General features: G+C 45.9%; 1 protein-coding gene across 1 annotated transcript in view; it reads left to right on the top strand.

Annotated features, from left to right (window-relative positions):
• The first annotated feature begins 529 nt into the window (after nt 1–529).
• Nucleotides 530–11,677, top strand: part of RANBP9 (RAN binding protein 9) — an 83,220-nt gene continuing 72,072 nt past the window's right edge. The window contains exon 1 of the mRNA XM_084872729.1: nt 530–1,632. Coding sequence (XP_084728855.1) covers nt 1,068–1,632 — 565 coding nt within the window. The 5' untranslated portion in view covers nt 530–1,067. The remainder of the gene's footprint in view (nt 1,633–11,677) is intronic.

Raw genomic sequence — 11,677 nt, 5'->3', positions numbered from 1 at the left:
ATTAATGAGTCTATAAAATGTTTTGATGTCCCTAGAAGCCCTTCCTCACATACACACTATAACCTTGTCTTCTCTTTGAAGCCCTGCCCGACTTTTGTAGTATACCTGTTACACCTTCCACCATATCCGTTCACGTTAGGGCCTCATAAAATTAATTAATACACTGCTCACTATTGTAAGAGGGAGACTGCCTTCAGAAAAGGTTTCCACTCCCCCAGTTTTAACGTTTAGGCATTAAACACTGTGAAGTGGGTTCGTACACGGGGAGGCCCACGGGGACCTGTCCTGGGGAACCCGTGAACACCCTCCTGACCGCTCACGTCGGGGACCTGATTTGGGGTCCTCGAGCCCGCGCGCCCCGGAGGCCCCAGCGGGGCTCGATTACTTTCGCCTGGGCGCGCCGCGGCCCCGCTCCAGCGGGAACCCCACGGCGGGGAGGTGGGGCGACGACAACAAAAAGAAGTAAAGTAGGAGAAGATACATCCAGCGGGGGGCAGGGGGAGGAGGAGGCGGCGAGCTCGGCGGAGGGGCGGGACCTCCTCGGGGACCCCGCGCCCCGTCCGCGAGCGGCCTGCGGGGCCGGGGAGCGGGCTCCGCCGTCCGGGCCGCGCCCCCTCCCGCCGCCCGGGCCCCGCCGCCGCCGGCGCTTCCCCGCCCCCCGCGCCGCTCGCGCTGGTGCCGCCCCCTCGCCCGGCGCCGCCCGCGCGCAGCGTCTCGCGCCGGCCCGGCCCGCCCGCCGGGAAACAGCCGCGAGAGCAGCGGCCGCAGCGGTGTCTCCGCGCCCTCCGCCCGCGCTCCGTCTCGCCTTCGCCTTCGCCTCCGCCTCCGCCTCCGCCTCGTCCTCGCCCCGGCCGCCCGCGCTCCGCCAACGTTCTCGTCTCCCGGGCCCGCCGCCCACCCAGCTCCGACCCCCAACCGTCGCGCTCTCCCGGGCGCGCGGCCCGCCGCCTGCTTCCGGGGCGGGCGGACAGGCGCCTGGTGCCGGCCCCGCAGCCACAGCGCCCCCGGCAAGCGGAGGAGGAAGGAGAGAAGAGGTGGAGGCGGCCGCGGGCTGAGTCGCGGCCGGGATGTCCGGGCAGCCGCCGCCGCCGCCGCCGCAGCAACAGCAACAGCAGCAGCTGCCGCCGCCCCCGCCAGCGGCCGTGGCCCCGGTCTCCGGAGTCGTCCTGCCCGCGCCCCCGGCCGTCAGCGCCGGCTCCTCGCCCGCCGGCTCCCCCGGTGGCGGCGCGGGGGGCGGCGGCGGCGGCTTGGGGGCCGCGGCGGCCGCCCTGCTCCTGCACCCGCCGCCGCCACCGCCGCCGCCCCCGGCCACCGCGGCCCCGCCGCCCCCGCCGCCCCCGCCGCCCGCCTCGGCCTCGGCCTCCAGCGCGCCGCCAGGGCTCGCCGCGGGCCCGGGCCCGGCCGGAGGCGCCCCAGCCCCGGGCCCGGGCCTGGCGGGCAGCAGCGCCGCGGCGCCCTTCCCGCACGGGGACTCGGCCCTGAACGAGCAGGAGAAGGAGCTGCAGCGGCGGCTCAAGCGCCTCTACCCGGCCGTGGACGAGCAGGAGAGCCCGCTGCCGCGGTCCTGGAGCCCCAAGGACAAGTTCAGCTACATCGGCCTGTCGCAGAACAACCTGCGGGTGCACTACAAAGGTAGGGGTGCGCCCTGCGGCGGGGGCTGACCCGAGCGAGGGTCCCGCCGCCGCCCCCTCCCTCCCGGGGGGCGGGGGCCGGGGGCCGGGGGCCGGGGGCCGGGGAGGTGAGCAGCCTGCTCCCCGGCCTCTGGGAGCCGCAATCCTCGGCTCGGAGTGGGACGCCTTGAAGGAAGCCAGCATGACAGGACACAACTGGCTTCCTGATTCCCCGAGCAGATAAATCTTGGGGCTTGGATGGAGGAATCCACGGGCCCGGAGTTGGGTTACATTGTTCTCCAGGTGGCGTGGGTCAGGCGTTCTCCGCTTACACCGGGGGAGAGGCACGGTGCCCAGGCGTCATTTCTAAGCGAGTGCAGCAGGGATGTATAGGGGGGAGGAGTAATCGGTGGAGGATTTTGTGGGAAATTAGGCCAGAGATTAGGGGGCACAAGCGGAAAAGGGGCCCAAGTTTGCCATCGATGTGTCGTCCCTCCTAAAGGCAGCTGGGGAGAGGGTAAGAGAGGTGAAACCTCAGGAGTCGGCGTTTTCTTCCGGGAGCAGAAATCTGCCACTCCTGATTGGAAAGGCCGGATATGGACGTGTTGTCATTAGTCTGGTTGAAAACAAGGATTTTTAAAAATGTTATCCAGTATTTTGAAGAAAATTGGCTTGGGTTTTACACCTGCAGTTTTTTTGGTGTGTTTTTTTTTTTTAAAGCCTTAGGCTTGTGCTTCTCTTCCTCTTCCCTCATCTGTGTCTGCTATATTAAAACAAAGCTTCATGCAGATCACTTTTATATAACGTAAGTTGCAATGGGAATTTTAAAAATGTAGCACAAATTAATAGCATGCATCAAGTTTACGTGTGTGTGTTTGTGTGTGTGTGTGTGTGGTGGGATGGGGTGGGGTGGCGATGAGGAACAATCCAATGTATTTGCCTGGAAACAAATCCAGTTTTTTAGGCCCCAAACCCGAATCTGGAGCTTTTACATTCAAAGCAGTCTTATTTTGATTGGCTACAAAGGGAGGGTTTTAATCAGGTCCTAGTGACATGGATAGAGAGGAATAAACAATTGTGGTGGCTAAATAAAGTACACAGAACTGAAATTTAAGAAGAACCTTGACAAATAAGTTACTATTTAATCAGAAAGGAGAATCTACCAAATGATTTGGTAGACAAATCTACCAAATGATTTGGCTGCATTCAACCACGTACAAAAATAGGCCTTGTTGAGTATTCTTTTTATTCATAGACCCAAAGAAAAGCTTCCCATATGCTTCTTAATTTAAATGGCTGAAATTTTCAGAATATTGGACTTTTGTTTTTTCTTAAATTTGGACATTTTGTTAATACCCTGTCAAGGCTATTGTTTAATTTTGTGTTTTAATTTGTGTGGACAGTGCTATGTTATGAGGTGTTTACTTCTGATCTGGCTGCTAGAAAGCTTTTTGTTAGACTTGACAAACTTTTAAAATGTATGATTGATGGTTAATAATTAACTTACAAAAACCAGAAGCAGAAGATATGAAAGATTATTGAACAAAGAGTTCTAGCTTTCCTGAGTTCTGCAATCATTTGTGATTTTAGGCATGTTACAAAACAGGGCATCAGTTTCTTTCTCTGCCTGAGGAGGGAGTTGAGCTGATGGTTGGGAAGGAAATTTCCAGCTCTGAATTTCCATGATATCTAAGATTCATGATTACATTTTATTTAGCATTGTAACATGGTTTGATTAGTTTTACTAACTCTTTTTACATAAAATTGATTATTTAGGTCAGAGAAAAGTACATGCTTGTGTGAAATTGGTTGGCGATTGGAATATTTATGATACTGCTGTATCAATTATTTTTCTTGTTGGCCTCTGTATTACTTTCTGTTGTGTAATACTAAGATTCACTTTCTGGAAACTTCACTCTTTTATAATCATAAACCATTATTTCCGGAAGAACAGATTTTGTTGTCACCCTTTTGCTCTCTTGTCTCTTTCTTCTATCTCCCCTTTGTCTCTCCCTTCCCCCTTGATGCAAACACAGTCTCTTTTTTCCCCCTTCTACTGCCTCTTCCTCTTGTCTTGTTATTTTAATGTATTGGGTGTTTTTCTTCCTGTTGTTTTTCTATGTGCCTTCTGAGTGGATCACACAAAAGTACTAGGCAACTCTGTCCCAGTAATAAGGGAAGGGAGAAAAGGGGAAGTGTAATAGGTAGTGGGTAAGTAAAACTTTGAAGTCCCAAAATAAACAGTTAATTTTACTTAACCTATTATTATGCTGCATTGTTTTTATCTAAGCATTTGGAGATACATTTGACATTAATAACTACTGTTTACAACATATTTTTGCATATTACAGAATTTTAAAGGATTGATAATTATTTCCAGAATATAATTATCCTTATGTTTAAAAAAATTTTTTTTTTATTGATTTCAGAGAGGAAGGGAGAGGGAGAGAGAGATGAAAACATCAACAATGACAGAGAATCATTAATTGGCTTCCCCCTCTTCCCCCAAGCATGCCCTCTAGGGATGTGCCTGCAACTCAGGCATGTGCCCTTGACCAGAATCCAACCTGGGACCCTTTAGTCCACAGGCCCACACTCTATCCACTGAGTGAAACAGGCTATCCTTACCTTTGAAATAGAAATATCCACATTCTGTTTTTAAGAGTTTATTCTTCTAAGTTGGAATTACTGTTTTTGGTCGAAGTGTGTGATTCCTTGAATGATCTGAAGGGATTAATATTAAACAATGCCAGCCAAATAAAGTTGTTTGGATTGCAGAGAAATAGGGTATGTATTCTGTATGTTAAAAGTTAAAAAAATAAAACAAAACCTTTTGCTTAGCAGTCTCACACCAACTGTTGAAATACTCAGGCATGTTTCTTTCCTTTTTACAGTTGTCAGCTTTGAATAAATACAAATATGACAAATTTAGACTTAAATTATTATAACTTTATTCCAACTGAAAGCATTTCATGAATTTGACAATGGATTTGATTACCAGAAATGTTTTCAGTTACAGATTCCATTTTTATATGTGTGAAGTTTTCACTCTTGGTATATTTTATAAAGCATTTTGATAGAATTAGATTTGGACAAGGTGGTGGAATTCTCATTTTAGATCTGAGAAAGTGGGAGCACTTAGAGGTTAGATTTTGCTAGTCACAGTTAAGCCAGGATTGAAAACTAAATTTCACAGATTCTAAATGTGAAATTTTCACAGATTCTATAGCTCTTCCATTATACCGAATTGCCTATTTCAGTTTGAGATTTTTGAATATCTCAAGTAGATAAAATTCATTGATCACATTTAGAACTTTTTGAAGAATAGTTGACATTAAAACTATATCTGGAGAAAAGTGTTACCTGGATCACACTAATGCCATAGAAAAGTCCAGACACCTTGATTATGCTAATTTAGGGCAGCTTAGAAAGTAAGTGTAAGTTGGGAATGGTAGGAAACAATGAAATAGTGGATTGCATTTTTATTTTAAAGCATTATTAACTGTAGCTAACCATTAGGTTGAACTTTTGGTAGTATGCCTAATTCCCCTCCCCCTTGATATCAACTGCCATTAGATCTAAGTTTAATTGCTTATCTGATTTCTTTCACTTCTTAAGGTTGAACAAATATCTCAATAAATAGTTGCTTGCCTGCCAATACAAATGTCCTGTAAGAATTATGGGGGTGATATAAAATTGCTCCTCAAAAGTCAAGGAATTTAAAAACCAAACCGAGTATTTCCAGGGGTCCCTTTGCCAGATTTTTTTGAAATTTAGCTTTAAAAATACCTGTTGACAATTGAAGGAATCAAGTGAGTTTAATAACCATATTTGCAGAAAAATAGACAATAATGATGATAATTCATTGAGCAGTTCCTGTTTAGCAGATACCTTGCTAGACAATCTATAATAATAAAAGGGGTAATATGCTAATTAGACTGGATGTCATTCTGGTCGTCCTTCCTGATGAAACTGGGGCCCAGGGGAAGCCAGCCTTGGTCCCGGGTATCTGTGAGTGGCCCAGGGGAAGCCACCCCGGGTCCTAGGTGCCTGTGGGCAGCGGGAGGAGGGAAGCCTGGGTCCAGGTGCTGGAGGGAAGCTGGTGCCGGCAGCCGGAGGAAGGAAGGCAGGCCTACTTTTGCACCAATTTTCGTGCATTAGGCCTTTAGTCTATATACAATATATAAAACCCTATGCAACCTGTTGACTGCTTGACCGGTTGCTATGACAAGCACTGACCACCAGGGCACAGAGGCTCAATACAGGAGCTGTCCCCTGGTGGTCAGTGCACCTCAGCTGACCAATGGGCGCCAGATGTGGGCTCACAGCTGGCAGGCCCAGTTATGCTGGAGCGAGTATCCTGTCTCCATGGCAGCGCTACCAAGCAGGGGCAGAGGCAGGCACCGTGGGGCTGGGATAAGAGGGCGCAGCACCAGACCCTGGCTTGGGCTCCTCCCCAGCTGCCTGCCACTTTGCACACTACTACATCCCTTGGGGGATGTTGGACTGCTAGTTTCCTCCTGATCTGTGGGGATCAGGCTCAGACCAGCAGTTTGACACCCCCAAGGGGTTCCGTATTATAAGAGGATACAGGCCAGGCTGAGGGACCCTACTGGTACACAAATCTGTGCACCCGGGGCTCTAGTTTGTGTATGTGCCTTGATATCTATCTACCTATTCTTTCGTTTATTCAGCAACCTTTTAGTGAATGTTTGTTTACATTGTGCAAGGTTCTGAGCACTCAAAGGTGCATGCAATACTGTCTTTTTATTCAAAAAGCTCCAAGGACATGATGTAGTAAAGAAAGTGTTATAAAGAGCACACTTTGGAGGGCAGGAGAAGCTCTACTGAGGCTGACATTGGGAGGGATAAAATTGGTGTCAGGGGCAGCTTTTAGAGGAGATGAGGCGAGTGGTCAGTCTTAAAAAATAAGTAGTCTGTAGGGGAAGAGGAAGGGCTAGGTATGACACCTAAAAAGGTAGAGAGAATTTTTGTATATGTTTGGAATTACAAGCAGTTTTGGGTGATTGAAATTTAAGTGTGCCTCAAGGAGCAGCTGGAAAAAAATTCTGAGAGGCCTTATAGAATATTTTATTGAGCTTAGATCTTATTCTGTAGGAGGTGAATCATCAAAGGATTTTAAATAGGAAGTGGCTGGTTCATATTTTCATTTTTGTCAGATTATACAATAATTGGAAGATAGATTCAACAGGTAGAATATTGGATATAACAAACCCATTTAGGAGACCATTGTAGCAGACCACATAAGAAATAAATATCTGAACTTGATCAGTGGTAGGGGTGGAGAAGAGCAAACATAGTTGTAATGTTTTAAAGTAACACTGACAGGATATGATGGGATGATGGAGAGAGAAATCAAAGTTGATAGCTGGGTTTCTGACTGTTAGGTTATTGCAAGGAACCATGAATCAAATAATGATTGTAATAAGTATCTATAATAATAAAAGGGTAATATGCTAATTAGACCGGACATCATTCTGGACTCCTTCCTGACAAAGCTGGGGCTGGAGGGAAGCCAGCTGGGTCCCTGGTGCCTGCAGGCAGCCCAGTATGAGCCAGCTCAGGTCCCAGGTGCCTGCCAGCGGCCAGAGGAGAGAAGCTGGTGCCAGCAGCCAGGGAAGGAAGGCCTATTCTTGCATGAATTTTCATGCATCAGGCCTCTAGTTACAATATATTTGAAGATAAGTAAAAATGGGAATCTTATGCCCTAACCAGTTTGGCTCAGTGGATAGAGCGGCGGCCTGCGGACTCAAGGGTCCCAGGTTCAATTCTGGTTAAGGTAGTGGTTCTCAACCTTTCTAATGCCAGGACCCTTTAATACAGTTCCTCATGTAGTGGTGACCCCAACCATAAAATTATTTTCGTTGCTATTTCATAACTGTAATTTTGCTACTGTTATGAATCACAATGTAAATATCTGTGTTTTCTGATGATCTTAGGCTCTACAGCAGGGATTCTCAAACTGTGGGTTGTGACCCACAGGTTGAGAACCGCTAGCAGGGTTCTCAATAAGATATATATTTAAAGTATTTTTTAAAAAAATTAATAAGATATATTTAAAAAAGAGAGAATCCAAGATGGCTGCTCGGGTAGGCACCTAGCCGCAGCCGCACGCAACAATTTCAATAAAATACAACTAAAATATAAAATGGACATTACCCAGAACTACAGGAAAGTCGACTGACTGGAAATTCTACAACGAGAAGCAAGGAGAAAACCAGAAGGAAGTGCGGAGGAGCTGGAAAAGCCCAAGGTACGGAGACACGGCGCGCGGAGAGGACGGAGCCGGAGAGGAGGGAGGCCGAGTGCTTGGCTGGCGTTCCCTAGCGGGAAGGAGATAAACACTCCGACTGTGCTGGGCCCCCAACTGCTCTGAACCCCAATCCTAGGCCAGACCTCGGGGACCCAGGCTCATCCAGAGGGAGCTGGGCTGTAAGGCGGAACCCGGGGAAACGGCGAAAGGAGGTCCCAGAGGCGTGCACACTGCGTGCAGAGAAGGGCCGGCCGGCTGTGCCGTAGGACTGCCCTGGCGGGAAGGAGACAGGGGCTCCAGACTGCTCTGAACGCCACCTCCAACTCCACTTCCAACTGAACTGAACCCCAGTTTCGGGCCCATTGCGGGAGAGCCTACACTGTTTGGTAGCAGGTGAAAATCGAGGGCACCTTTCTCTCAGAGGTGCTTGCAACAAGTACTGAAGGACCCTGAGTCTCAGGAGTCGCATAGGGTGGGGCTGACGGAAGCCAAGGCTGTAGGCTCCACCCTGAAACCCCGCCCCATCAGGAAAGCTGCCTGCGAAAATGCCTAAACTAAATAGATCACAAACGAAAGAAATGGAGGACAAAAAGCGACTGGATATAGAGTTCAAAACCAAACTTATAAGGTTTTTCAAGAGTTTCCTAGAAAAGGCCGATAAAATAAATGAGACCTATGAGGATATGAAAAGGGATCAACAAGAAATAAAGAATACATTGTCTGAAATAAAAAATATTATACAGAGTCCTAAAAACAGAATAGAAGATCGCAAGTATCAAGTCAAAGATTTGGAACATAAAGAGCCAGAAGACACTCCTCTGCAGAAGCTAGAAGGCAAGAGAATCCAGAAAATTGAAGATAATGTAAGAACCTCTGGGACAACTTCAAACGATCCAACATCAGAATCATGGGGGTCCCAGAAGATGAGAGAGAGCAAGATATCGAAAACATACTGAAAGAAATAGTGACAGAAAACTTCCCCCACCTGGGGAAAGAATTGGACTTACAAGTCCAGGAAGCACACAGAACTCCAAATAAGAGGAATCCAAAGAGGACCACACCAAGACAAATCATAATTAAGATTCCAAGAGCAAAGGACAAAGAGAGAATATTAAAAGCAGCAAGAGCTAAGCAGGTGGTTACCTATAAAGGAGCACCTATACGATTGTCAGCTGATTTCTCAACAGAAACCGTGCAGGCCAGACGGGAATGGCAAGAAATATTCAAGGTGATGAATAGCAAGAACCTACAGCCAAAAATACTCTACCCAGCAAAGCTATCACTCAGAATCGAAGGTCAGATAAAGAGCTTCACTAATAAAAAAAAAGCTAAAGGAGTTAATCACCACCAAACCAGAATTATATGAATTGCTGAAGGGGGTTCTTTCAGAAGAGAAAGTAAATAAAGATAAAAACTATGAACAACAAATACGTAACTATCAACAAGTGAATCTAAAAACCAAGGAAATTAAAAAAAAAAATCTGATGAACAATATTAACTGTTGAATATAATAGAATCAGAGGTATGGAAGGGGAGTGAACTAATGATTCTTGGGGAAAAGGGGAGAGGGGAATGTGGGAAGAGACTGAACATAAACTCTGCACCTATGGATGAGGACAATGGGGGGTGGGAAAAGGGCAGAGGGTGGGGTGGGAAGGGGGGGAAAGGAACACTTGTAATAATATGAACAATAAAAATTTATTTGAAAAAAATAAAAAATAAAAAAGATATATTTAAAGAAAAATAGGAATCTTAGCCATATGATCTGACTTCACAAAAACCAGAAAAAGCCAAAGAAGCAAGCTTTACACAAAGAACAGGTCTTCTGGGGTTAAGATGGCTCCAGTAATCACAACAGCTGGAGTTCATGGTTTTTTATTTGATTCTCCTGCTAAAGTGACTGAGCTGCAGTCACTAGTTTCTGGTTTTCTTAGTTCTCTTTTTCTCTCTTGACTTATTCTTTCCTTCCTATTTCAAATTCCTGAGAGACTTACCAAGTTGGCTTTGCTAATTGTCATCATTCTTAATTGGGCAGAGCTTTTCCTTATATGCGTGGTGTGAATTGGTGACTTTCATGTCAGGTGCTGACCTGTGTTGAATCAGCTGTAGGGGTGTGAGGGTAGTAATATATTAAACATCATCCTGGCACAAGGATGGTTTGGACTCTACTTCTTTCAATAGGGAAGTATGTGAGGCAGATTGGCAGGGACCATTATTGCCTGGAGCTTGGGAGAGAGCTAGGTCATGGCTGATTTGGGAGTCACCTCTTGGTAGTTGGAACTCTGAGATAGTAAGTGAAGTGAGAAGAGCAGTAGGCCAAAGATGGAACCCTGAGCAACATGAACATGAAAAGACTGGATGGATCCCAAGAAAGGACAGTTAAGAGGGACCTGGAAAGAGGAGTGTAGTGTTAACAGAAGCAGAGCAAAGGAGTATCAGAAATGAAGTGCTCTTTAGGGTCAAATGTAAATGCAACAGATAGGTTTAGCGAAATAGGCACAGAAAATTTTCCACTGAATTTGGAAATTAGATCATTGTGATCTCAGGGGGAGCAGTTTGAATTGAGTGATGGGGGCAAAAATCAGAATAAACAGAAGTGACCAAGCAGAGAGAAAGTAAATATAGATTACTCTTGAGAAATATAGATGAGGAAAGAGGTTAGGGAGTGCCTGGATTGAGGTTAAATCAGGTTTTGGTTTTTGTTTTAATGACTGGCTAATAGTGGAGTTACATTGTTCTGGCAATTAGCTTCTAATGTCAGCAAGTAAAATGAAAATCCACATAATCCAAAATTACCCCTAAAATCTCCTTTGGAAAGTACTGTTAGAGACTATTGTATCATTTCTAAGTAAGTTTCATTTTAGTTTGTGTAGATAAACTGAAATGACACAAGTTAGATAAGGAGTAAGATGTCAGTCCAAGGTATGGTATCCCAATAAATGTATGCAAAATTTAACACATTTTAACAAATAATTAGTAACTGTATCTGTTTTTATTACATTAAAAAAATTTTTAAAGTTCATTATGCTCACCACCAACCTCAGAGCATTATTGACAGTGATTTATACCACAGGAGCATATACAGGGTGGGGCAAAAGTAGGCTTACAGGAGTTTTCTAATACATTAATAATTAATGAATAATAATACAAGAATAAACTCTGTTTTGCATACTCACTACTATAAGCCTACTTTTGCCCCACCCTGCATTTTATGAAAAGTGTATACATTTTTCAAGACTGTGTCCTTATAGATCGAGAAGGAAAGTAAAGAAAGAAAGGATAAAAATATAACTTGGAAGGCTGTAGGCAAGAGCCTAGAGGGAGGAAAATGGTTCAGGAGCACAGGATGGTTAGTCTTGAAGAGGAGTGCATGCTATTCACCCTGATAATAGTGGAAGAGGTGAAGAATGTTATGGATACAGACTAATTTGTAATAGGAACGTAGAGGATAGAACTCATGACCATATATCATGGTGAAGTCCCTTTTAAGCCCTGTTTTATGATAAAAGTAGGCAAGGTAGTGTGCTCACTGAGTTCGAGTAGAGGGCTTAAAGTGAATGGTGGGCTAGACATGGAAGGGAATGGGGAACAAACTAAAGATTTCTGAGTGTATTGTTGATAGCAGTGGGAGAGCCCAGCTGACTTCCTAAGAGTGGGTCTTTGCAAGATTGTTGGACTTTATTCAGCAGAGGCCAAATGCTCAGTGCAGGAGTTAGGGAAGGGAGATTATAGTATTGATCTCAGGCTGTGGTTTTTTTGCTGGTTGGGTGTAATGGAAAGATAGGCATCTGAG

This window comes from Pipistrellus hanaki, assembly GCF_964339955.1.
Source record: "Pipistrellus hanaki genome assembly, chromosome: 2".
Taxonomy (NCBI): domain Eukaryota; kingdom Metazoa; phylum Chordata; class Mammalia; order Chiroptera; family Vespertilionidae; genus Pipistrellus; species Pipistrellus hanaki.
The sequence above is the reverse complement of the archived record's forward strand: the minus strand, read 5'-3'. Positions and strand labels throughout refer to the sequence as shown.